Genomic DNA, 26,095 nt, shown 5'->3' with positions numbered 1-26,095 from the left:
GTTGTTGCAACGAAATAATAGTTTATTACTTCATTAATAGTTTGGTAATTTGATATTTTATGTCAATGCCCATGTACGGCACATAAATAAGGCGTTCACTTGAGTAATACCAAGGCAATGTTAATTACGAGTAGGCGACAATGGTAAACTGGTTCTTCCGTTGGATAGCAAAATCTCGCAAAGGCCTTGTTCAAGAAAGAGTGCTAATTTTGAAAACATATTTCCATTAGCATTGTAATTAAACAAAGTCTCTGCTGAATGTATTATCTTGCTTTGATGATTGAAGAGAGATTAGGCAAGTACGTAAGAATGATAGGTATTGTATCTCAAGGTAAGCTTGGACCTTACGTATTATCAGTAATTGCTAACTACATAGAAAGCGTTATTGCCAAACAGTTTTCAGATCGGAGGGGCAACCGAGACAGTGGGGCCAAGCAAGACAGAGGTTCTACGATCATTGGCCATACTATTTTGATGCCAACTCGTATCAGGCTAGACGACATATCCCAGCGCTGTTGTCCAATCAATGGTCCCAAGACGGTCACCATTGATCCAAGCCGACCAGGGTCCGAGCCTTGTATGTGATCCGTGAGTCAACTCAATTGGCGGGACGGGATCTAGCCCCGACTGATTGCCCCTAGCGACGAGGCACATTGATGGGAGTTTAATTATGTAAACTAAGTACCAAGGGTAACTAACAAGCCACTCTGTCGTTCTAACGGTCTTTTATCCTGGCCATACAACTAGGACTCAGGTTGATTACACACACTCAACTTATATTAAAAGAAATCGCACAGTGACAGCGTTTGGCACTGTGGCTGCTTTTTTTTTTTTTTTTGGCTATAAACCAGTTAGTATATCTGGGACAGCAAGGGGTGGATTCCCCGTCGAGTAAGGGCTGAGAGACCTGCATTATGTAGCCATATGTCCGGACGAGGTGTACTGTACATACAGAGGAAGAATATTAATTGTTTATATAACCTAGCAGCAGAGGCAGACGAAAGTACCTCAAATAGAGGAGACTGTGCGACAGTTCTTTATTTTCTAGGTACTAATTACCTGCTTCGTTGGTACTCCATACCTTAGGGATATCCGCTGGTATTCAGGATACTAGGCACTATCACCTGTTCTACCTAGTCCCTGGTATTTTTGACTACAACCCGATCTCCGCACCAATTTAGTCGATTGTCCCCTTCTCCCTATTCCTGTCACAAGGGGGAACCTTCACCCGCTTTCTCAACTTGTCGCATTTTCGAGGGTTCGAACCACTCTTTCCCACGCAAATTCTACCCATCGTTAATCGACTCAGCCATTCGTTATAATCACTCGCTCTTGGGAAGACCAGTTACTAGTCGCTACTTGACCCTCTCCGAGGTGGACCACAGCATTTTGCGCGATCGCTTACCTTTGTCGTTTGTTTCGCATCCCATTCAAGTTATTGCAGTTCTCTTATCGCCAAATACCAGTCGAAGAAAACATATATATTAGCTCCCAGGAGGGTGATCAGTGCATTGCTTGTTTCCGCTCGCTACCTCATCGCGCCGTTACAGCTCATGGTGAGATAACATTCAACAACATCAGTTCCACTAACCCCTTGTCTAAATTTATGGTCGCTCTTCTATAAAGGTGAATATCCTGGCGCGCGCACACCCTACAGTTCACACCATATACATCAAGACGCAGCTTGCTGACTTTGTCGTTTGCTACGACCCAGGAAGACGATGTCTTTACCTCAGCGGCCGGGGAAGGCTTCCCCGCGGCGAGAAGAACATTCAGCATTTCGTGACTCAGTATATCGCGACTCAGCATATCGCGACTCTTCCCGACGAAAACGACGAGATATCGAGACCGGAACACACAATGAGACGCTATCAAGTCCGCCCTCGAGCCATCGTCATCACCGCCGTCATCGGTCACACAGCTCCAAAGGAAGGAGGGATGTTGACGAAGAGAGACTGGATGTAGGAGAGCACTTGAGGCGGAAAAAGAGTTTTGTAAAGCCGGAACGCGGTCGAGTTGATCAATCCCATCCCAATTACCATTATCGCCAGCGGTCCCAGAACATGCCTATATACCCTTCTACCACCGGCCATGAACCTTTGATGGGAGAAGAAGACGTCGCTGATACACCCAGCTCTCATAGCTTGGAATATAGAAGCAAGGATGGCTTGTACAGCGAGCATGGAAACATCAACAAGCCTATGGAGCGAGCTCCCAGTCGAAAGCGGACGAAGAAAAGGAGATCGTCGCGAAAGATCTCGAAGAAGGCAGCTGCGGCGGAAAAACGTCGACAGGAGGCTTTGGAGCAGGTTCGGCCCCCCAGCCTCTGGACGACGTACTGCGCGATTATCACTTTTTGGGCTCCCGATTGTATAATGAAATGCTTCGGGATGCCACAAAAGGCCCAGCGGAGTGCATGGCGTGAGAAAATAGGCCTTATCAGCATTATCTTATTGATTGCTGCGTTCGTCGGTTTCCTCACATTTGGATTTACAGCTGCTGTGTGTGGATCACCGCCCACCCGATTGAAGATCAATAAAGTCGACAGTGGGTACATGATATTCCACGGGAAAGCCTACGACTTGTCCAAATCAACTCATCCACCAGCCGCTGGTATCCCACCCGATACAAATGTGCTTTATGATCTCCCTCACAAGTATGGAGGACAAGACGGAAGTTTCTTTTTCCAGCAAGTCAATGGGGCATGCAAAGGTCTGATCACTGCAGCCGAAGGGTCCGATGTACCGACAAATTCTAAAGGGGAGCTTGCATGGTACTTCCCGTGTGCGCCTTTCAATCAAGATGGTTCGTCAAAGCCCAATTTAACTGAGTCATACTATCCGGGCTGGGCCTGTCATACATCTGGGGAGGCTAGGCGAGCTTTCTACAGCCTGAAAGGTTCCGGTGACGTTTATTTCACCTGGGAGGACACAAGAAACAAGAGTAGGAACCTGGTGGTTTACTCTGGAAACGTGCTTGATCTCGACCTTTTGACTTGGTTCAACACGTCTCAGGTCAAATATCCGTCTAAATTTGACGAGCTCCGCAAAAATCCTGATGTGCGCGGCGTTGACCTGACTTACTATCTCCAAAGCGGAGAGGAGAAGAAGATAGGCAAATGCCTGTCCCAAATTGTGAAGGTGGGGAGTATCGATACAGACACCGTTGGATGTATTGCCTCTAAGGTCGTTCTCTACATATCATTGATCTTTATTTTGTCCATTGTCGTCGTCAAATTCGTTTTTGCATTGCTCTTCCAGTGGTTCCTCGCGCCTCGATTTGCCGCGCAGAAGACAAGCATGAGCTCGAACTCCAAGAAACGCAATCAGCAAATCGAAGACTGGTCGAATGACATTTACCGCCCTGGTCCTCGTCTCACGGATCCTGTGATGGATCGTGCTAGCAAGAGAGCCAGCTTTCTGCCAACCACCTCTCGGTTCTCTAGCCCTTACACCGTAAGCAATGGTGGAAAGCAGCGTCCTCAATATGTGACGATGGCGAGTCAAAACTCCACGTCTCGATTGATTCCTAGCGGAAACTCTATGTACAAGTTGAGCCACAACAGTAGTGGTGGTACCTTGAGCGCCGATGCCTCTCGTCAAAACCCTACCACCAGTCGGACGAGTTTGGTGCAAGAGTCACGTTACTCGAGTGCTATAGCGGAGACAGACACTCTCGGGGCCACTGGAAACATCCACGAGCTTGTCGTCCCTCAACCTCCACCAGATTGGCAACCCTACGGCTATCCCTTAGCGCATGCTATGTGTCTAGTTACCTGCTATTCGGAAGGTGAGGATGGTATCCGCACCACACTGGACTCCGTTGCTATGACCGATTATCCTAATAGCCACAAGACTATTGTGGTCATCTGTGATGGTATGATCAAGGGTAAGGGGGAGGAATACTCGACTCCAGAGATTGTTCTTCGTATGATGCGGGATCCTGTGGTTCCACTCGACGAGGTTCAGCCGTTCTCTTATGTAGCAGTAGCCACCGGTTCCAAGCGACACAACATGGCCAAAATATATGCTGGGTTCTATGACTACGGGGAGTCGTCTGTTATCCCTGCCGAAAAGCAACAACGCGTTCCCATGATGATTATCGTGAAATGCGGAACTCCAGCGGAGGAGAGTCAATCCAAGCCTGGGAACCGCGGCAAAAGAGACAGTCAGATTATCTTGATGTCTTTCCTACAGAAAGTCATGTTTGATGAGAGAATGACCGAGTTGGAATTTGAAATGTTCAATGGCCTCTGGAATGTTACGGGGATCCCTCCTGATTTCTATGAGGTTGTACTCATGGTTGATGCCGATACCAAGGTCTTTCCAGATAGTTTGACCCATATGATCTCGGCGATGGTTAAAGATCCCGACGTGATGGGCTTGTGCGGTGAGACTAAGATTGCTAACAAGACCGATAGTTGGGTGACTATGATTCAGGTATTTGAGTATGTACATACAGCTTTGGGTGTTTCAGCTTTTGTTTTTTAACTGACATTGCTTTCTAGGTATTTCATTTCACATCACCAGGCCAAGTCATTCGAGTCCGTCTTTGGTGGTGTGACTTGTCTCCCCGGGTGTTTCTCAATGTATCGGATAAAAGCGCCGAAAGGAGGACAAAACTACTGGGTGCCCATTCTCGCGAATCCCGATGTTGTCGAACACTACTCGGAGAATGTTGTGGATACTCTTCACAAGAAAAACTTGCTCCTACTTGGCGAGGATCGATACCTGTCAACTCTGATGCTCCGGACCTTCCCCAAGCGCAAGCAAATTTTTGTGCCCCAGGCTGTTTGCAAGACTCAGGTACCGGATAAATTCATGGTGCTCTTGTCCCAGCGGCGCCGTTGGATCAATAGTACTGTCCACAACCTGATGGAGCTTGTCTTGGTTCGCGACCTGTGTGGGACGTTCTGCTTTAGTATGCAGTTCGTTATTTTCATCGAACTGATTGGCACACTTGTCCTTCCTGCCGCTATTGCATTCACCTTTTACGTTGTCATTTCTTCCATTGTCAGGAAACCAGTGCAAGTTATTCCACTGGTCCTGCTTGCATTGATCCTCGGACTTCCAGGCGTGCTGATTGTCGTGACTGCCCACCGGTTGGTGTATGTGTTGTGGATGTTGATCTACTTGATCTCACTACCTATATGGAATTTTGTTCTTCCTACCTATTCCTTCTGGAAATTTGACGACTTCAGCTGGGGTGACACGCGCAAGACAGCAGGCGAGAAGGATAAGGGTCACGAAGCTGGAGAGGGGGAGTTCGACAGCAGCAAGATAACCATGAAGCGATGGAGAGACTTCGAGAAAGGTATGTAAATATGCACTCTGACCTTGAGAGGTAAAATCGACTGACTCTGGAATTATCTAGATCGTCGTCTGAGGATGCAGGGGGGATGGGGACAGTCTATGGGCGGAGGATATCCGGCGCACTACGAACCGTATTCGGATTACTAGCACTTGGTCCTATATATCTTATTTTGGATGTGTTACGACCGATTGTACTTTTTTCTACTTCTAAGGGGTGGCGTTTTGCGCAGCCATATAGTATATTATTCGGTTGGTTGTAATTATTTCTTACATGTATATGTTATTTGCAGCGTCAGTTCGATGCTGATATTTTGAAGAGCTTGTGGGGATATATTTTCTTTTTCCTTCCTCTTTTCTTTTCTTTTCTTTTCTTTTTTTTATTTCTGAACCCTTCCGGGGGAATAGTTGCGGAGGTAATGGCCCTTTTACAAAGACAAGATTAAACCGATTTAATAAGATCAGCCCACCTTGCCACATGACCAAGTGGTCATGTGCGTTGCTGATTCATCATCCATCCCAAGCCGACTAGCTACCGATGCTATGGGGGCCCTCAATGGGTCATTCCATGCCATGGAGATCCTGTAAGTGGCTCATTTCATCGCTCAGCTCTTGGCTCTGTTCCTCTGACTAAGACTCTTTAACCGACAGCTCCATTCTCCATCTGCTCATACCATTGTCTCTCCCATCCATCCACATTGCCAGCGCTAGCTGCGGATCATTGTTCCATGTGACCGCAAATGCACGTTCTGACACTCGCCGCCCTATTCCCCTCCAAATCTAACAAGCACCGTATGCTTCTGCTGCTTCCCTTCCACGCGTTCCAACTGATTCGGAATGTTGCAGTGTCATCTGGTCTCCTACCAAGTGTTCGTGCAGACTGAAGGCAACCTCACTTCCCCAGGCACTGGGGAGGCCTCCTCCGCAAAGTCCACTTCCCCGCCTCTACTTTCTCACCTTCTCCTTTTATCCCCTCGCACGCCCCTCTTCTTGTGTCCTTGAAGTTGTCGATATATTCTCGTGTTTGGCTTTTTCTTTACCCGGCCGTCACCTGCGACTTATTCGCCCTTTGTCTTGCGCAGGATCACTACATCCATAGTGTGACGTTCATTTACGTATACAGAGCCGCAGGGATTCAGGTTTCGACTGGTTGCCACTCGGAACTCAGCTTCTAGCCTAATTTTGACCGAGTTGTCCTCCCCGCGTGGGGGGTGGGAGACGAGCTGCGGCGTGACCACCACTTGCAGGGCCAAGATATCTGATTGCGATCGAGGGAAACGTGGACGGCTGCTCGTCCCTTGCGTAACTTCGGTACCAATCAGCTGCCATCCCGACTTGAATTGTTATATCACTATCAACTGAATCTTCTCACACGCCGCTTGCGCCGGGAAGCCCGTTCGCCTCGCTGGCAATACGATCGGAATGCCTATCCAAAGGGAATTGGAAATCCACCAGTCACCATCCATTTGCACCGGTGATTGGACCCTGAGGGCCGACGATCGTCCACTTCAGGACGGGCCGGGCATCGGGCACACTCGTCAGTCTTCGCCCCATCCTGGCCATGAAGAAGCGATGGACACGGAAGACCAGCAACTCCCGTCCAGTCCAGGCTTGACTGGCGGTGTAACGTTAGAGGACGACCTCGATTCGACAGCTTCGGGAATGCCCTCCTTCATGGCCGTTTCTCAGTATCCAAATGCGGCAAGCAGTGAGCCAAATTTTCTGTCGGTGTCTGAGGTTGTCAATGCGGTCATCGAACGAGAGGACATTTTTCACCCCCATGCGCGCAACGAGGCTGCCCCAGGACTGTCCTCATCATCACCACCAACTGAGTTATATATATCAGACTCGGAGATGACAGATGTGGTGTCCGATTTTGGAGGTGTGCCCTTAGGATCGTATGGCACGCATACGGCAATCGGGGATCTGGTTCATCACTTGATCGACAACGCCACAGTGGGGCAAACAATCTCGACTATACCAGAGGGTAGTGAAGACGAACGTGTTGATTTGTTCGTGGATTATGAACCCCCCCTACCGGAACAGCAACCGAATATTTCGCAAGCGCGAGATGATGATCTTGACGATACACAGAGACCCTATTCGGATGATGACAACAGTGGTGAATATGGGGAGGAATATGTCAATTACTCTCCGACTGGTCACACTCACGAACATATACCTGATATCGATTTTGATGATTTCTATCGCGGCCTAGATCGGGATTATGACTCGCAGCCTACCGATGATTCTACCGGCTCAGGCCACGTCGATCACAGCTCCCTCTCAGACGAAGAAGATGCAGCAGGCGATCCTCACCTCGCTGCATCTGCTGTACAAGGGACAAGTATGTACAGCTCAAAGCTTTCTGTTTATTGACATCTACTGGAGCCACCATGCTAACTCATCTTCCCCTGAATAGTTCATGAGAGGAACTTCAATATCGACCAGTTTATTTCACAATGGGTCCATTCTTCTATCGCTTCGATACCAAGCTTTCCGCTTGTCTCGGCGCCATTGCCCCCTTGCCCTCTCGCCAACATTCTTGGTTGGACCCCCGCGCAAAAAATTATACGGCCAAGCAGCTATTCTGGAGACTTCTTTGACCTCCAACAGATTCCATGGTGGGAGGCCCTACGGGTGAAGCGATCGGATGCACGGCGCCTGCGCGATTTTTGGTATACGTCCTATCACAATCTGGAATCTTCCAATCAGCCTGGCATCAAGCTTCCACAGGAAGAATTCTACTTTCGAGAGAAATCTATGTACACCAGGTGCAAGGCCACAATCGAGCACTTTCAGCTTCGCAATTTGATGTCGGTCGCTGCTTACAATACTGTACACTTCGCTCGGGAATCCAAAATGTATTCGTGGATCCCGCCATACGATGACCTAAGATGCCTGATCGATCTGGCTAAGCCGGCGGTCGAGCTTGGCTTCCAGGGACCCGTCAAAATCTCATCCATGAAATCTGCGCAAGATGTGGTCATCGCGGGAGGATTTCTGGGAGAATATGCCTTGCGAGCGGCGGGCGCAGAGGGGAGCGGAGCAGAAGGATTTGTAACTAGGGATCTTAATGGGATCACGAACCACATAGATGTCGTCCCAAGTCGTACAAACCGAACACCGATGGGGATTTTTGCGTCCAATGACCGGCATCTGCGGGTGCTTGACTGCGAGACCAACACCTTCGTTGCCGACCACGAACTCTCGCGTGCCATTAATTGTACAGCCACATCTCCTGACGGACGCCTACGAGTTGTCATTGGCGACTCGCCCGACGCTTGGATTATCGAGGCAGATTCCGGGCGGCCAGTTCACCCGCTTCGGGGCCACCGGGATTTTGGGTTTGCGTGCGCGTGGTCACCGGACATGCGCCATATTGCCACCAGCAACCAGGACAAAACGGCTATCATCTGGGATGCACGCACCTGGAAGGCTTTGGAGAAGATCGAGTCCGATGTCGCAGGGTATCGGTCTCTCCACTATTCGCCGGTGGGTGGGGGGCCGCGAACGTTATTGCTATGCGAACCAGCCGACCGCATCTCCATTGTCAACGCACAGACGTACCAGACCCGCCAGGTACATGATTTCTTCGGTGAGATCGGAGGGGCAGACTATTCGGCGGACGGCAGTACGATCTGGGTGGCCAATGCAGACGAGCACTTTGGCGGTTTCATGCAGTTTGAGCGACGCCAATGGGGGCAGCCGTACGGGATACGGGAGCTGCCCAACGAATGGGTACGAGAGTCAGAGCTCGACGAGGATGATCGATGCGCACTAAGCGAACGTGAGCGGCAGCTGCGATTCTGGTGGAATTTGAGCGACTACGAGCATGAGGCATTATTGCTGTAGGCGCATTCCTTGGTAGCTTCTTGATTTCATTTGTATTTTGATGGGAGGATGACTGATCTATTAGCGGAGATACCATATGATATTTGTCTATACCTCGGGTCTTGATGACTGACTGTACATAGTGTATATTTTTGACTTTCAGCTCCAAAGTGTATAATTTATGTCGGTATGCCCATGCCATATTCTCGCTTTTTTTTAGAGGGCCAACGCTGTATGTTTGTTGGTCTATAAAAGGCACGAACCTCCGATCGGCATTACAAAACAAGGGCCCTACTATGGCGCCTCATCTATCGTAGCCATGCGACGCGTCCTCGTGGTATGAGAGCTTCACCCAACATCGCATTCACAATTTCCCTGTTACCCTGCCCAGTCGTCTAACTCATGACTTTCCCCAATCCTCAACGATCTCTAACCTCACTCGCCACTCTCAACTGCGCACACATACCCCTATCAACTTGACAATCCCCAAACCTCTCCTCCAGCTACATATTACCCATCATCCATCGCCCTCTGCTTGGTCGCCACTGCCCCCCAATCTCATCATACAACGCCAACACATCTGTAGCATTCCCACTAAGCACTGTCCCTCATTCTCATTCAACGAGTCCCGGATATTCTCATACCTCTGACTGCTCTCCACTCCATAAAACCCATACAGCGCTCTCATCCCCACTGGCTGCCGCGTCTGCAGCGTCTCCCGCGCCAAATATCTTAACGCTTCGATTGAACACCCCCATCCGGGTGCGCAGAAGCATGGATTCTTATTATCCAGCCATACGAAGGTGATTCTCGCACCCTCGCGGTCCTTCTGCGCGATGAACTCGAAGATCTCGTGCGCTATAGATCCCACGCTACCGGGTTTAGCACCGTGGTCGGCCCAACATTTGAAGGTCGATGCCATCAGGTCGACTTCGAGGGCTTGCGATTATCGCGAAATTTTATATGTGCATTGTTCACTTTAGATTCATTTTAAAAAACATCTAAGAAAAGCACGGTTCTAACTATATGTAACTGTTTCGTATTGCTTATCTTTTCACGTTGTATATTCTTGGACTCCAAATGTGATAAAAATCATATCCGTGAACAACCGTTTAAAATTTCTCCGAGGCCTTTCGCAATTAGATGTAATCCGTTAACGAAACCACCCCCCCCCCCCTCCCCTCTCCTCCCGGAACGTCCCGGACGTGCTCTAAGAGGACCCCCAGTAGAATAATGTATTTGAAGCGCCGCTACACTTCGATCCGGGAAGTGCTCTGCATCTCCTTCCGCTGCATGTCCTTCATGTTCTCTTCAGTTTTACCAGGAGCTTTCATCCTCTTCAGATGAATACGGCCTTCGTCTCCCGGAGGCTGCAGGCTTGTTTCGGTGGACGAAGCGGCTGTCGATCTGTGTAGAGATTCGGGAATGTACATCAATACTTTCTTCTCCAATGGACCCAATTATACGTCCACGTCGCTTCTTGAGACAGGGACCGAGTAACTCCCTCATAGAATATACTCCATACTGGCCTTGTGATGCCAAAATTCAAGTATCGAACGCTTCCTAAGGCTGCACTTATGCAATATGCCGCGGCCAAAAACATAGACCAACAAAGACTGAACTACCAAGACTACGCTACTTACTCTAGAGGCGCAAGCCACGATGCTGACCATGAGAATGCAAGCGCCTGCAGGACAAACAAACAACGCTCAGCTGCAGAACTCCTTCTCGATTTGGAAAATCGACCCCATAAGCACGCTAACCACATATCGAACATATCTGTGGCTGAGAGTCCCACTACCCCACCAGCACCGCCACAGCCCCTCATCTACACCTCAGGTATCTATCTGCCTTCAGGTGGGTTCAAAGTAAATAAATACCGTAGCTTTGTCTCCCAACCCCTTTTCATCCCCAAGACCAAATAATATCAACCATCAATATGTCCTTCACCGGTCTCATCCAAGACGCCATCAACAAACACACCGGCGGGTCGCAGAACCCCGGTTACAACAACAATAACAACCACGACGACGAATTCAACCCCGCCGTATCGCACGCCCAAGCCCACCACTCCTCCGAGGATAGCTCGCTCTTCAACTCCGCCTTATCCTTCATCAATGAGCGCAAATCCCAGTACGCGAACACAAATAGCTACGACATCGATGAGTCGCATATGGTGCAGAGCCATCAGGCCATGTACGGCGGCGGCGACCAAGACCGTCGTGCCCACGACGCCGACTCCCTCGGTGCCGGCGCCGCTATGCAGGCTCTGAAGATGTTCACCTCCGGCAGCGCTGACTCTAGTGGCGGTGGTGGCACGGATAAGAATAAGTTGATTGGCATTGCCATGGCTCAGGCGGGGAAACTCTGGGACGAGAAGAATTCAAACGGGGGGGTGGTAGGTTCTTCTTTCTTTCTAGTTCTATTTTCCCTTTAATATATATATATTTCTCTTGACGTTTCCGTGAGATGTATTTGGCGCTAATGGTGGTTTAGTCGGGCGATAAGCAGACTGCTATTAACAAGGCTGCTGAGATGGCTCTGAAGATGTATCTGAAGGGCCAGGGCAGTGGCTCGACCGGTACCGGCGGGCCCAGTGGCCTGATGAGTTTGGCGAGCAAGCTTATGAAGTGATCCGCCGAAGTATTGATTTCCTTCGTGCATGTCTTTTTAATGGCAATGATTACATAGCATAACATATCAACTCTATTTATACCAAACATCTCTCTACCTACAAATCAACAAGTCAATATCCACCAAGTATGTCAGCGCCAAGCAATGTAGGTCCACTTTTGTTGGTATCAGGTAGACCGTAAACACTTCAATATAAAATCACACTCTAATGGCTGAGCAAACAGTAAAACAAGGGCAAGAAAGGGAAAACGAAGAAAGAGAAACGAAGAACGGGAAACGCAAAGGAATAAGATAAAAGAAGAAAGAAAAAAGATAAAAGGAAAAAGAAAAATTCAAAAGTAAATATGCTAGACTGACGAAATAAGAAAAAAATGATAGGAATCACCACTCATCGTCATCGTCTTGCTTTCCCTGCATTGCACTTTGTCGGGCTCTCAATGCTTCGGCAAGTCCTCCCGCCAAACTTGCGTTTGATGTACTGTTTGGTGTGCCTCGTCCACTGCCTCCAGATGAATCATGAGAGTTCATACTCACTGTACTATCTCGTGGTGCAGGTGGGGGAGCAGGTGCCGTCTTTCTTCCCGCCATATTGGGTCTCTTTGCAGGTGGCGCTGGAGGCGCTGGCTTGGCCTTTGCTGCGGCCACCGTAGCGGCCCCGTTCGTTGTGGGCACTGGACTCGCCCGGGGAGCTGCTGGTGGGGGTGGTGGGGGAGTAGGTCTCGGTGCAGGAGCAACTTGCTCTTCTAGATAAGCCTCAGGAGTCCAACCCTGGACAGAGGTCGCCGTGTTCATACACAGCCACCAACCTGCGCTCCTTTAGCAAATAAATAAAGGAATTCAGACAGCATGACTTACCATTCCCTTCCTTGGAAACGATCTGCACGATCTCACCGGCCCGGATGGACAGCTCGTTGGACTGACCGCTGCTAAAGTCATACAAGACCTTGGCAGTCGGTTTCTTAGGTGCCGGGGGATTCGATGGTGGCGGCGGCGGAGGAGCTCTCATAGAGCCTGACGATGCCGTCCGTGCATGAGAAGCAGCAACGGCGGCAACGGGTTGAGAAACGGGCTGGGACCCAGTCACAGGCGTGCGTTGAGGAACAACTCTAGGTGCTGGAGCGGCTTGAGGAGCTGGCAGTGGTTGCACAGCTGCTGGTTGTGGAGTGCTTTGAGGTAGAGGTTGGCGTGTAGGAACAGGGCGAGAAGCCAGTTTTGAAGTCCCACCGCCGGGACCTCCAGGACGAAGAAGCTTGCCGGTAGTAACAGGACGCGCAGCGACTTGCTTGGGTCGAGGCGTTGGTTTGGAGACCGAGCTGGGAGGCTCGCCAGCACTGGTATGAATCGTGCTACTCTTATAGGTATCCACTGTCGAACCGTCCTTGATAACCTTCACAGTGGCTAGCTTTCCGGGTTTCTTGTTATATTCAATGCTAGTTTGCGTTAGATTAGCCAATGTAGGTGGTCCTATTTAGCACTTACTGGTCGCCGATCTTCAGGTTTAACTGCCCATGCAAAGCATTGGAAAGGTGAGTGAAAAATTCAGTTTTGAAGATGCAATTCACAAGAGGATCAGGCTCTTGTGCACCAACAACAAGAGAAAACCAATCATCTTTCAAATTGGAAGTACTGATAGATTTTATGGCTCCAATAGGTATCATCTTTTCAGACGAAATGGTTAATTGGTTGTTGACGATGGTTTGCGCCACAATATACACATGTCGACTCGTCTATAGATATTAGGCCGCGGTCCTCATAGGGCTGTAGCTACACTTACCAAGACCAAAATCCGGGGAGAAGGTTTACTGGAGCGACCAAACTTCGAAACCAAAACCTCACCACGGCAGGAGAACAGAACGGGATCCGACCCTATGGAACAAAAAAAAAAAAAAAAAAAAAAAAAAAAAAATGAGCCAGAGGCACGGAGAGACGGATGGATGAGGATTAATGCTTACCACTAATGCCAGCACCATTGAGGATCATCTCACCAGGGCCACCTTTGTTGGCCACCCCAATGTAATCACCGAGGAACCGACGCGAACCAAGTAAACTCATCCTTCGACGCTCTTTACGTCCCTGAAGCACCTGGTGACCCTGATCACGCAGCTTAATGAACTCGAGGCCACCAGTGGTACGGCGCCAGAAACGCTGTATACGAATCGCACATTCAATGCGGTAACGAAGGTAATTGCGCCAGGCACGTTGGATTCGAATAGCCATGTTGTGCCAGTACCGGTCACGCATCGCCTCCAGGGCAAAGAGCGTTTCCGGTGTCTTGACGAACACCTTAGTAATACCCATCTGGTATTCCTCGGCAGGAATACTGGTATCTTTCAAGATTTGGCGAGCGCCCGACTCAGCATCACCCGTCCAAGTATAATCGCCAGCATAGGACGTCTTAGACGAGAGAAGGTAGAAGCGCTCCACAAATTTGTCGAAAGTTTGACGGTAGGCAAAACCAGCACGTCGAATGCGCACGTTCTCCTGAAGACCGAGGTACTTGATCTGGTGCAGCACGTTACCAACGTTGTACTCCTTAGGAGCCTTGTTGTCGTTAGGCTTGATGGTTCGAATATAGGATGGCTGGGCTTTCATCAATGTTGCCACCAAGTCGTTCGCAGAAGCCTTGATCTTGTCGCTTGCCGTTGGGGGGCGCCTCTTGTCATCCTGGTTGACCTGATTGGGGAAAAGCGTATGAACAAATTGATTTCCACTCGTTCCGACAAGGTTCAGTAGATCTTTGAGCAACTGATCCTTGTTTTTATCTGTCATGCCTTCAACCGCATAACTGACATCACCGGCGTAGTGCTTAACAATGAACTGACCCTGTCGGTTCTCAAAGTTGGGATTCTGCGAAAGGAAGTTCAATCTGCCGACGAAAGTGTTGTCTGCAGCGCCGGAGTCGGCATGCGCTGTCGCGCAAGCGTCATTCAGAGCAGCGAAGACACCTGGAGGGCGCTTGTCTTCGATCAATGAGCACACAACCTTATTGTCGAAATATTTGATTGGGGTCCACTGGATCTGCTCCCTCGCATATTCATCTTGCTCCGCTTTCAATGTCAACTGGATGAAGATCTGCTGGAGCTTCTCGTTGACGTAGTTGATACAGAGCTGCTCAAACGAGTTCTTCTCGAAGATCTCAAAGCCATAAATATCCAGAATTCCAATCGAATTTGCCACTGACTCACGGGCAGCCAAAGAAGAATTGATGCGTTCCACGATCCAGTCAAAGAGATTGAAATAAATGGCTTTTGAAAGTGCATCCCGTACGGCCAAGGCTTGAGTCGTGTTTAAAGGAACCTCGTAGATGGAACCTCTGCGGCCTCCCCGAGCTGTCTCCATAATACGTATGGTCATCGCCTTATTCACTTCGGCAGGATCCACTTCAAGGAGGTAAGCAACAAAGTCAACGACCGACTGGTCCGCGATGGTCGCATTTCCTGAATCGTCTTCCGTGAATTGAACGTTTCCGATCCAAAGAATTGCTGCTAGCATACGGAAGACATTATCTTGCTCGGGTTCACTCATTCCAATGATTTTCATTGCATTCAGTGTATCGCGGAACTCGGCACTATCGTCGACACCGGATACGTCGTAGCATTTCGATTTGCTCGTGTAGAGATACGATTGAGGCTGTTGCACACCAAACATGTCTATTTTCTGGTTAGTTTATGGTGCCACGAAAGATGTATAACACAAATCATACCTCGATATTTCTGCGGTGCGGCCTTTGTGAATTGGTAAAAGATGTGGAAGTTACGCTCGTGGGTAATCTGCCCTACAACTCTCGATTTCTCCAGAAGATAGTTGGTAATGTTGGCGCCAACAGGTTCACCATTAGTATTGAATTCTAATTCCAAGTATTTTCCGAAACGGGAGGAATTGTTGTTGCGCAGTGTCTTTGCATTGCCGAATGACTCGAGTAGAGGGTTTGTTGCCAGAACCATATCCTTAGTCTGCTGAATAGATGAATCAGTTCCCCCAGATACACTCGCGATGTATTGCATAATGCGCTTCGCAGCTTCAGTCTTCCCAGCACCAGATTCCCCCGAGATAATCACGCACTGGTTATCCTTATAGGATTTCATGTTGTAGTAAGAGGATTCCGCGACTGCAAAGACATGAGGGGGGACTTCCAGACGGTTCTTTCCGCGGTAGGAATCGAGGACACGGTCGGTGTAAATGCCCACTAATGACGAGAGGGGGTCAGTCATGCGACCTCTAAACGCCGGGAAAGGGGGTACGTACAGTCTCGGAAGGGGTTCACGGACACCAGTACATGTCCTATATACGTCTAATAAAGCATGCCATTAGCCCATAGTCTGGAAGAACTCGACTGTGCGATCTTGACATACATAGATTTCATCATGTTCGAAGCGAAGTTTCAAATTGTCGTTTATAGCCTCGTTAGAGATCTTGCTCAGCAGTGTCAAATCGGACACACCAATCTCTTTCTTCTTTGTGCTCTCGAAGACGGCCTTTTTGACCTGAGGCTTGCCCCCCTGCCGCCCATCGCCGACATCAGCGGCCTTGGAACGACCGAAACCTCGACTCTTCTTCTCCCCGCCGACAGGACGTCGCGAGTGTCCCTAAATTGCAAGGCGACGTCAGTATATTCCTTTTACTTGTTTCCCAATAATTGCGCATCTCTCAACTCAACAGAAGCGACGACATGAGCACACTAACCATGGTTGTTGCTACCGACCACCCCGGATCTGGCGCCCAGGCTTCAAGTTATCCGATGAACCAGTTTGCAGCGGGTCGATCAGCGTTCAGAACGTAGCAAGGGAATGGGCGCAAAATAGGAGATGCACATTCCAAGAATTGGGGTGTCAAAATTAAGAGGAACCACTCCAGCACGGGAAGACAGAATAAAATAAAGTGGGAGTGGGGTGAGATTAGGAGCAAGGAGGAGGAGGGAGGACAGAGGAATGACGACGGTGCCTCTGGAGGACCCTGGCCAAGTCCGAAGATAGTTAGGTATGATTACTGCCTTAGGTCGTCTCCCCTTCTGCGCCACACGGGAAACACGTGTGTGGCACCGTCCGATTCAGTGGGAAACGCGCAAGCATCTGAGTAATTAGACAGGATTTTATTTTGCCTCTGCACTCAGGCGGCAAATCCATCTTCCCTATCCGGCTTTAAGAGGATCACATTAATAAAGGGTTCACTACATCTATGACTTACAAAATACTAGTGACATGACCCCACCTCTTTCTATTCATTGGACAAAACTACAAAATAGAACAAAAAGTGACTGACACAGGAACATTTTAGATGGGGGAATTGACTCTGCTTTACATGCAATCTAGTGGATAAAGATATACTAGGCAGGTTAAGTGCATATATCTATCAGCCAAAAGTAAAGTTATTATTTATCATTCTGAAGTCTTGGGTATTTAAATGCTATCACCCTGTTTTTGAGATTGTCTACATATGTTGACATGTCAGGTGAAATAATCGCTAGTCTCATTGACTGTGTAGTGTATATAGCTCCTATGTTGTACGGAGGCACCCTTTAAAATTTATCTACTTGTCACTTGGTTTTGCTATTCAGTTTAACATGGTGTGGCCATATGTTAAGGCTCTAAAACCCTTTTTAATGTCTGGTAGATTTTGATGGGACTTGAAATCACGGTGAAATAACGAGATGAAGTCAAAGAACAATGAAGACATGCATTCTACTAAGCACAGATGAAGAGGTGATTCCCTGAAAACCATCTGAGGCTTATTGATGTACTATCTCTTTAATCCCACACCACGTCGCCTTCCCAGAATTCCTTGATTTTCTCGGCCTGTTCTCCAAGATAGGAACACAGAAGATCGTGGCCTTCCTGGCTACGCATCGCTTGACTCATGGACCTCAAGGAGGGAAATAGATCGCACAAGATGCCTGTATCGCTCCCTGATAGTGCGCCAGGGCCCACAGAGTTAACATGAGCTACCAGGGTAACAGAATCCACAAGTGAATCACTTTGTCGTGGTATCTTCACCAAGTTGCTTATATGATTTCCAACACTAGGGAGAAAGCTGGAAGGATCGGGTATGGGAAGGATTGGTATTGGCATTGGTAGAGATTCCACCATCCTGTAAACAAATGTTAACCATGGCCTTTATCAATGTATTCGAATACCATACATTATCTGGAGGCTTAATAGTCCATCGAGACCATACCGCGCGCTGTCGAACGGCTGTTCGGAGAGAAGATATGCAACGATGTATCCTTGAGACGCCAGTGATACAGAGGCCGAAAAATCATTCAGTAGGGAGATGCACTCGTCCTTGTGGTGAGGATCAACGGACGAGGGGCTTAGAAGAAGAATCTTTAAAGTCTGAGAGCTGTTCTCCAGATATATGTTGAAGTCGTGATCGTACAACTGGCATTCTACAGCAGGGCCAGATATCAGAAACGGCACGGTATATGTAAGCAGAATATGTAAAAATGTCTAGCTCACCGTGAAACCTACTCCCTGGTGTCGTTAGAATTGGTCCAATGACCTTCCATACTGAACGCTTTCGAAGCGAAGAGGAGAACTCCCCTCGGAGAGGATATACGTCAGCATGGCCTTCCATCGTAGAGTACTAAAATATCTATGATGTACGCTTGGATGATAAGAGTACTATGTACACAGCGTAATTGTTTGATGGAAAGAGAGAGGAGATTGGTCAAAGGCATAATGATCGCCCCGCGGAATATGAGTATCTGCCTTCTCCTTCCATTTCCTAAACAGAGAAGGGTATCCCAGAATAGCACAACAGAACTTAACCTCACTCATATCAAAAAGGCGTCCATGGAGAAACATTATTATAAACGAAAACTCCCATATGCATTATCAATCAGACCTCTTCCGATTTTGATGACGACTGCTCTTTTGAGTCTGGATTCGTCGATGATACTGGTGTCTTGCTATTTGCCAATGTTGCTGCATTCGTGGTCTTCGTGGTCTGACTTGCGTTTACAACAGGTTCATCTGGCTGTTCTTCGCTCTGGCCAAACGGCAGATAAGATGTTAGGCGCGACCACAGGCTTGGCTCTTCAGCCTCTTCCACCTTTTGATTCTCCGCCTCCCATATTTCGCGGGGGAGAATTCTGGGCGAGGATTTTGATAGAACCCCGTGCTTAACCTTTAGAAGTAGAAGCTCCTTTTCCAAAGCCACTAGAGCAAGCCGGGCAGCCTTTTCTGACTGTTCAAGTTCGACTAACCGAGACTCTACGTCTTCTCTGCGGGTGGTTTCTTTTCTCCGAGATCTCAATGACTCAAAAATAATTAACCCGCCAGCCACAATAAACAAGAACCCTTCGCTGATAAATGTTGCACCGGACTCGATGGCCTTGGATTCGGATAGCGGCCGAATGTGTGGTTTTCGGGGCTTTGAAGCTTCCTCAGCTGCCGCTTTGGCTTTCGCGATAGCTTCCTCCTCCGCCTTGGCTTCCGCGTGTGTTTTTGCAGTTGGTGATGTAGGTTTGAGTTTCCTGACTTCCGCTTCCGCCGCCGCTTGTCTCTGCGAAGTCGCGTTGTCGCGCAGTGTGCCTAGACGGAGACGCATGTCGAGTCGGTGAAGAGATTGCGCCATGGCAACGCAGACCCGTCGGAAACGCTCATGTTCGCGTGCCTGAGCCTTGATTTGGTTCTTTTAGCAGTCAGCATATACATTTGTCAGTACCGCTGGGAAAATTGCATGGGCTGAGCATACGGCAATTGGCTTTGAGAGAGTGCGGATGGCGAGAGAGGAGAGTTTGAGGGTAAGGGACATGATGAATTAAGGGAGGAGGATAAGCTAATCGACTATTAATTAAGTATTACCAACCCTCGCTTTGAGGCTGGGGAAAGAAGTTCATAATATTCTGACAGGGAGTGACAGGACTCAGGCACCAATCGAATCGACTCGGCTCTGCGTCATCAATGCATGTGCATTGTGGATCCAGTGCTCTTGCTTACCTCAGCAATGAGCGTTGTTCCGGCAGTCGGATCAATGTTTATTGATTGCCGCATCGGGAAAACCGTTTTTGGCCTTTGCCATGATTTCTTTCCGTTCCTCTTGTTACCCCTTTTTAACTTCATTTCCCTTGCTCCCCCACCTGCTTGTGAGGACGGCCTGACAGTCTGGGTTGAGGCGTTGGGTGCATGTCATTGTTTTTAAGCGGCATTATTTTGTTCTGTTATTTTGGTAAGTTGCCAGTGAACTGAATAGTTACTTTCCACCTTCCTTGCAAGTCCTACCATATTATCTTTCCTATTTTTGGTCTTTTTATATTTGCAGCTGTCTCTGATTTTTTATAATTTATTTGGTCCTATGTTTTGAGGACCATTCTTTGCCTTACTCAACTATACTGACGAACGACATCAGGTTGTTAAATACGCTCTGCGCCGTCCAATATTTGATGTTGTATATGCATACCCGATGACTACGATCGCCATAATTTACATGGAAAAAGTCTTTCTGCGCAATTGACCTGCCCACAATAACAAATACCCGAGTATAGCCAAGCATCAAATAAAATATTAAAGCAACAGAGCAAGAAAAAGATGGAGGCATTATCTCCCAGATCAACAAATCAAATGATTAAACCTAAAGTTCCCATGGAGCGGAAAGTACTGGACCGAAACGCTGTAGCGGCACACGCAGCACAAAAAACTGCATTGTCAAAAAACCATGCGCCACCACCACCTTCCCTGGTTGTCGAACCGCGAGAGCACGGTGAACGATATTCAACTGGTGCCTTTTTAGGGAAAGGGGGCTTTGCTATTTGTTATGAAGGGACCCTGCACCGGAATGGCAGAGTATTTGCAATGAAGGTGGTCAGATCCGAAATGACACAGAAAAAGATGCAGGAAAAGGTGCTTTTATGATGATCTTACTCACGCTGCTTGTCCCGAAGACAGACCTTATGCTAATGAGATTCGCTGCCAGTTTCGCACCGAACTTCAGATTCACTCCAAGATGCGGCATCCTCACATTGTCTGTTTTCATCGCGCATTCGCTTTCGAGAAGAGCACATACGTGATACTAGAATTGTGCCCCAATGGATCGGTAATGGATATGGTTAGAAGGCGAAAAACTTTGAGCTTGCCGGAGGTCAGGCGCTTTATGATCCAGCTTTGCGGTGCAGTAAAATATCTACATAGGCGAAATGTTGCCCATAGAGATCTGAAAATGGGAAACCTCTTCCTCGACCACAACATGGATATCAAAGTGGGGGATTTCGGACTAGCAGCAATGATAATATCAGAACGTGATGAGAAACGGAGAAGGACCCTCTGTGGAACACCCAACTATATTGCACCAGAAGTTTTGGATAAGAGCAAAGGAGGACACACGCAGAAAGTCGACATCTGGTCGCTAGGGGTTATCTGGTAAGGACCACACTTATGGCCAATTTATTTACTCGCCCTTGAAATTTATAAAACATGACTAATTGCGCGGATCTAGCTTTGCGATGCTTAGCGGCTATCCACCATTTCAGTCAAAGACCCAGGAAGAAATATACAAAAAAGTGAGGAACCTCACATATGTCTGGCCGAAAGGCCCGGAGTGTGCCAACCATATCCCGGATGAAGCGAAGTCCTTGGTCAGCTCGTGTTTGAACCTTGCAGAGAACGAAAGACCTGATCCCGATGATATTGTCGAACACCCCTTCTTTAGTATGTATGATGGGTGCATACCCAGAAGATTGGAACCGGAATGCTGCCTCGCAAAACCGGTGTGGCTTCGAACAGACGAACCGCGCGGTGATCGCATGGTTGTTGGCCACGGCTTGGACTACGACGAGAAACTTTCTAGCTACATAGATAACATCGATGATCACAGCCAGCGGTACCATATATGCAAAGCGGCGTTTTACAGCCTCTGTGGAGTCGGGAGAAAACCAGACGGCACAGCTCGAAAACCTGCCGGCAAGCATTGCTCTAAATCGGCATATGCGGAATGCCTGGTAGAAGAAGAGAAGGGGCTTGAACCAACCATCCCTTTACCAGAGGATATTGTCTACAGCTACCCCCATGATCCTGAAGGAGATTGGAGCAATCCAGAGACGATGTTAACGAAGCGGAGAGACTGCTCCTCGCTAGAAAGTAGTGTGATTTCCTCGAAGAGCGCTACATCAGCTCGCATGATATCGCAGTCGCGGACACAGGCTGCCTTGGCTGCGGCACAACAACGTCGACAAGAGTCACAGAGTCATGCGGCTACCCTTCGACAACAGGCTTTGACAGGCAGAGGCTCTGTGAAGAAGATTCCAGCTCTTTATGATCCACCTGGTTCTCTGCCGCGGCCTCTCCCGGAAGCCGGAGATATGGATGATGACGCAGCCCTTGCATCTGGCGTACCAACTGGCGGACTTGGGGAACGCCCAATTCGGACGCGACGTGGAGTAGCGGCTTCATACACAGACTCCATGCGTGGCTTGGACAAAAACTCAGCGCCACAGATATGCCGAACAAGTAGTGAGGGTGCTATTCTGACAGTTGGAAAGACACGCTCCCAATCTCGACGCCTGGAGGCCGCAGCAATGGGACCTTCTGCTTCAAATGAGCGATCCACATCCACGAACATAGTGAGCGCTTCAACCCGATCTCGACCTACTTCACTCCGGGTTGTACCCAAAACCGAGACGAGTGAAACCCATAAGCCTGCTGAAGGACTCATGCAGAAACCAAGAAATGGGCCAACAGAAGCGAGTCATCGCACACAGACTGAAGCTCGACCTCCGGCCATGAGTCGATCAGAAAGCAAGACGTCCGTGTCGTCTGGCAGTAAACCTCGGTCATCTCTAGGATTGAACCCCCTTTTCCATCGTGATGACCCGTGCGAATCACTGCCAGGAACATCAATTGCCGACGCCAATGCGGACTTCCGACACATGTTTTCGAATTTGGTACCACATTCACCTGTCCGGCGACGAGCAGTGGCGAGGAGAGCACCACATGCTTACGTTATCAAATGGGTCGACTATACCAATCGATACGGCATTGGCTATGTGCTCGACGATGGCAGTGTCGGGTGCGTGTTTAGGGCAGAAAATGGCCAGCCAGCCAGCGGAGTCGTTGTGCGAGATGGGGAAAAGCACATACGTCGGAAGGCCCATTGCCACGAAAACCAAGGAGGCTCGTTCTCCTACTCAGAGGCCGACCAACTTGTACCTCGCCATGGAAAACCGGTAGAGTTCTACGAAAATTGCAATAATGAGACTTTGGATCTCCATGGCGAGATCCGACGAGCATTTGTTTCTCCTTCATTGTTCGAGGTTAAGGCATCCGCTAGTGGTTCTTGCAGCGTAGGCGTCAAGGTCCGCACCAATTCTGGCATTGAATGTGCGCGTGCCGATGCCGAAAAAATCAAACGGGTCAAGCTGGTCGACCAGTTTGGGAAGTATATGATTGGATCTCTGGGCCGACATGGTGACGAGGCGCTTCTGGAAGAGGGACCGGGGAAGGAGCACCATGGACAATTTATGAAGTTTTACCAGCGCCTGGGTAACGTAGGTGTTTGGGGGTTTGGAGATGGCGCCCTGCAGGTTTGTCTGAGCGCATTTTCATCAGATACAGATTTCCGTGCTAACGAGCTTTCCACAGTTCAACTTCCCCGACCACACCAAGCTCGTTATATCGCCGGGTCGCACCAGAAGCTCGTCCCCTTGGGTTGATTTTTATCACCTTTCCCCGTCGGCTGCTCGCTACTTGAGCGCTAAAGGAAAAATGCATCCGTCTGGATTCGACACTCGGACGGTCACTTCCGACGAGGTGGGAACCTTCCTCAGCATTGCGTATGGGAGCACCAGTAGCTCTACGGATGAGCGAGTCCGGGAGATTCTGGAGGCCAATTCATTTCTCCAGAAAATTGGATTCATCAAGGACGTCCTTAAAGGATGGATTAAGCAAGGGCGGATTGGCGGCCGTCCGTCCCAGGACGGATCCGCAGGGGCTGAGGGAGCCCTTAAGTCGCTTGAGATGTTCTGGGAGGGTGCTCAGGAGCGAGCACACGGCGGCAAGTTTGTTTGGGTGACGGTTGGGGCACCCGGAGGAGACGGCGAGTACCGATCAATCTCGCTGAAGGACAAAAAGACGGACACCCTGTATGACCAGGAGATGGAGCATTTGAGGGAGCGGTTGCGGGTGCTGGGGGCACCATCGTAGGGGACGCTCAATGGTTTACGATGTCATGACTGCTACTTGTTTCTTGGTTTTAGAGCCTTGTTTGTGCGATTCTTGTGAATATTCCCACCCATTTTTTGCTTGTTAATCCAGAATGACCTGCGATTCTTACGCTGGTAATAAATAATATTGTGATTGCCCTGCATCGGTACTGTTTACTTGCTTTTTCTTTCTTTTTTGGCGGCATCTTTGTACTTTTGTGAGGTGACAAGTCACCCAAGACGCATGCCATGGCCGTGGCACCTGCCCTCGTATTCCTGACTCAGGCAGACTAAGGTGGTTGGATAAAGGCTAAATAGCATCCACTGTATGCGTTCACCCGTGGAAGGGATCAAAGCCGCACGTCAGAAGAATTGAGTGGTCAGTGACACGTCTTCCTGTGAATCCCTGTCTGCTCGACTTCGTATTCCGAAATGAGGCCGCGTATTAGACGCAAATCAAACAGTTGTGGAAATTCGAATGGCTTATCTGGAGATGAGACTGAGAGTCGTGGGATATAAATAAATCAAGTGCCACCCAACGCGTCTCCTTTTTCAATCCAATCTAAAAACCATCTGAGATTTTGTCACTCGTTTACATTAACTATTCTCCTTAACACTCGTTACAGAATCACAGCATTATGCTCTCTTCACTGCTTCTTCTGACCCCCCTCCTGGCTAGCCAGGTATTAGCTGTTCAGAGTGGTGTTCACATTGCCGGCATGGAGATTTTTAAGCGCCAGAGCGACAGCGAGGCCTTCGTCCCTAACACCACTCCCGGCTGTCCTGATAGCTGGCCTACCTGTGGTACCAGCGGTATCTGCTACAACCCGAATGAGGGACAGACATGCTGTCCGGGAGGAAAGTGTATGATGATTGTCACGAACCGCTCAGTCTGTACTTATCCATATTGACCTGACCTGTTCTAGATGCCTGTCCTTCCGGTTCCTTCTGTCTTCAGGACCCCTACTGCTGTCCGAATGTATGTCTCTTGTGCTCGAGTCAAATTCAACTCACGACTCAGAATGAGAAGATACTAATAAAGAGCTTCTTTCCCAGGGCCTTGATCCCGAAACCTGCGCAAAGAGATACGGGATCACCCTAACTCCTAGCTCCCCTGAGCCGACTGAAACTGATCAGCCTACCGAGCCTACCGCATCGGTCCCCTCTCCTAGCTCCAGCTCGAGCGCATCGATCCCAGTGATCCCGCGCCCGACGTCTTCGACGTCCTCGTCGCCTGTGTCTTCGAGTAGCGCTCACTCGACGGCGCCAACGGCGTCTCCGTCGAGTCCTCTCTTCACTGGTGGTGCTAATGCCCGGGAGATGATCGGTGGTGCTGCTATTGTTCTGGGTGGGTTGGGGTTTTTGGGAAACATGATTTGACGTGATATCTTGTTGGGGATGACTTTGGAGTTGAATTGTCTAACATTGGTGGATTTTATATTAAGGAGAGTATAATTAGAATACATAGTTTTGGGATTGCTATATGGCCTTATTGTTTACTTTACGGACAATCAACAACTTAACACTTGCGTCGCGGTTGTATGTGATCGTTACTGGGTTGTGTTGAGATTATGTCGTGGCCGCAGATCGCTTGGTATCCTTTTTTTGGTGGTGTGGAATGATCTCTTTACACTAAGAGTCCGCCTGGAGCAATGTTTTTGGAGCCATCTCGGACTGGCCCATTCCGTGGCATTGCTATTAGGGTTTGGACGTACCGTCGCAGAGAGTGAATGAATAGTCACTGGGCTGAGCGTAGTAGGTGGCTCTTGACACTTTGAATTTGTTGACCTGGTCATTTTCTGTTTAATTGGCTAGCTCATCTAGCAACCCCTCAACCCGCGACCCTTCAATGACCAAAATGTCGCCTTCTTCTGGATCTGCTAGCTTATCGCCGAACGCGGACCTCTCATACCTTCAATCCGGCTATCGTCGTCTATAGCCTCGTTCTTGATTCTTTCCATGACCGCCTTATGTCTGAACGTCGCGCGAATGAAAGTTGGAAGGTTGTATCACTAGCACCTCCCGAACACTGTCCACTTTTGACACAAACACCGTGAGTGTGGTCGTCGCGGGTCCTAATACTCAGGGCGTTGTGACAAAAACGAGCAGGAGTTCTAGCCGCCAGAAGCCTCCTTTGTAGTACCAGTGGCAGAACGTTCCCTCCCACTGGATTTGGCCTGCTGGCGTT

General features: G+C 49.0%; 8 protein-coding genes across 8 annotated transcripts; 5 read left to right on the top strand and 3 right to left on the bottom strand.

The window, feature by feature from the left end:
* Positions 1 to 1,721: 1,721 nt before the first annotated feature.
* On the top strand, positions 1,722 to 5,459 carry chsF (chitin synthase CHS3; the record flags this gene model as incomplete). Its single annotated transcript, XM_033569006.1, has 3 exons — positions 1,722 to 4,447; positions 4,508 to 5,313; positions 5,374 to 5,459. 3 exons carry the CDS (start codon positions 1,722 to 1,724, stop codon positions 5,457 to 5,459), a joined length of 3,618 nt encoding a protein of 1,205 aa, XP_033427812.1.
* A 1,272-nt stretch (positions 5,460 to 6,731) lies between these two features.
* ATNIH1004_004335 (WD40 repeat domain-containing protein) lies at positions 6,732 to 9,164 on the top strand (the record flags this gene model as incomplete). The annotated part of the gene is made up of 2 exons (XM_033569005.1): positions 6,732 to 7,656; positions 7,732 to 9,164. 2 exons carry the CDS (start codon positions 6,732 to 6,734, stop codon positions 9,162 to 9,164), a joined length of 2,358 nt encoding a protein of 785 aa, XP_033427811.1.
* Positions 9,165 to 9,660: 496 nt separating this feature from the next.
* Positions 9,661 to 10,065, bottom strand: ATNIH1004_004334 (uncharacterized protein; the record flags this gene model as incomplete). The annotated part of the gene is made up of 1 exon (XM_033569004.1): positions 9,661 to 10,065. One exon carries the CDS (start codon positions 10,063 to 10,065, stop codon positions 9,661 to 9,663), a length of 405 nt encoding a protein of 134 aa, XP_033427810.1.
* Positions 10,066 to 11,082: 1,017 nt separating this feature from the next.
* On the top strand, positions 11,083 to 11,777 carry ATNIH1004_004333 (uncharacterized protein; the record flags this gene model as incomplete). The annotated part of the gene is made up of 2 exons (XM_033569003.1): positions 11,083 to 11,541; positions 11,640 to 11,777. 2 exons carry the CDS (start codon positions 11,083 to 11,085, stop codon positions 11,775 to 11,777), a joined length of 597 nt encoding a protein of 198 aa, XP_033427809.1.
* Positions 11,778 to 12,158: 381 nt separating this feature from the next.
* MYO1 (class I myosin myoA) lies at positions 12,159 to 16,463 on the bottom strand (the record flags this gene model as incomplete). The annotated part of the gene is made up of 10 exons (XM_033569002.1): positions 12,159 to 12,583; positions 12,633 to 12,846; positions 12,892 to 13,207; positions 13,257 to 13,504; positions 13,552 to 13,643; positions 13,730 to 15,427; positions 15,481 to 15,963; positions 16,023 to 16,068; positions 16,130 to 16,363; positions 16,461 to 16,463. The coding sequence occupies 10 exons, from the start codon at positions 16,461 to 16,463 to the stop codon at positions 12,159 to 12,161; spliced, it is 3,759 nt and encodes a 1,252-aa protein (XP_033427808.1).
* A 2,148-nt stretch (positions 16,464 to 18,611) lies between these two features.
* On the bottom strand, positions 18,612 to 19,529 carry ATNIH1004_004331 (OPA3 family protein; the record flags this gene model as incomplete). The annotated part of the gene is made up of 2 exons (XM_033569001.1): positions 18,612 to 19,406; positions 19,470 to 19,529. The coding sequence occupies 2 exons, from the start codon at positions 19,527 to 19,529 to the stop codon at positions 18,612 to 18,614; spliced, it is 855 nt and encodes a 284-aa protein (XP_033427807.1).
* Positions 19,530 to 20,356: 827 nt separating this feature from the next.
* Positions 20,357 to 23,908, top strand: CDC5 (CDC5/polo family serine/threonine-protein kinase; the record flags this gene model as incomplete). Its single annotated transcript, XM_033569000.1, has 5 exons — positions 20,357 to 20,614; positions 20,688 to 21,130; positions 21,207 to 21,418; positions 21,494 to 23,289; positions 23,348 to 23,908. The coding sequence occupies 5 exons, from the start codon at positions 20,357 to 20,359 to the stop codon at positions 23,906 to 23,908; spliced, it is 3,270 nt and encodes a 1,089-aa protein (XP_033427806.1).
* A 637-nt stretch (positions 23,909 to 24,545) lies between these two features.
* ATNIH1004_004329 (uncharacterized protein) lies at positions 24,546 to 25,287 on the top strand (the record flags this gene model as incomplete). The annotated part of the gene is made up of 3 exons (XM_033568999.1): positions 24,546 to 24,771; positions 24,834 to 24,886; positions 24,964 to 25,287. The coding sequence occupies 3 exons, from the start codon at positions 24,546 to 24,548 to the stop codon at positions 25,285 to 25,287; spliced, it is 603 nt and encodes a 200-aa protein (XP_033427805.1).
* Positions 25,288 to 26,095: the final 808 nt, after the last annotated feature.

This window comes from Aspergillus tanneri (genome assembly GCF_003426965.1).
Source record: "Aspergillus tanneri strain NIH1004 chromosome Unknown AapTan_3_pilon_pilon_pilon, whole genome shotgun sequence".
In the NCBI taxonomy this organism is placed as follows: domain Eukaryota; kingdom Fungi; phylum Ascomycota; class Eurotiomycetes; order Eurotiales; family Aspergillaceae; genus Aspergillus; species Aspergillus tanneri.
This window is presented reverse-complemented; position numbering and strand designations above follow the sequence as displayed.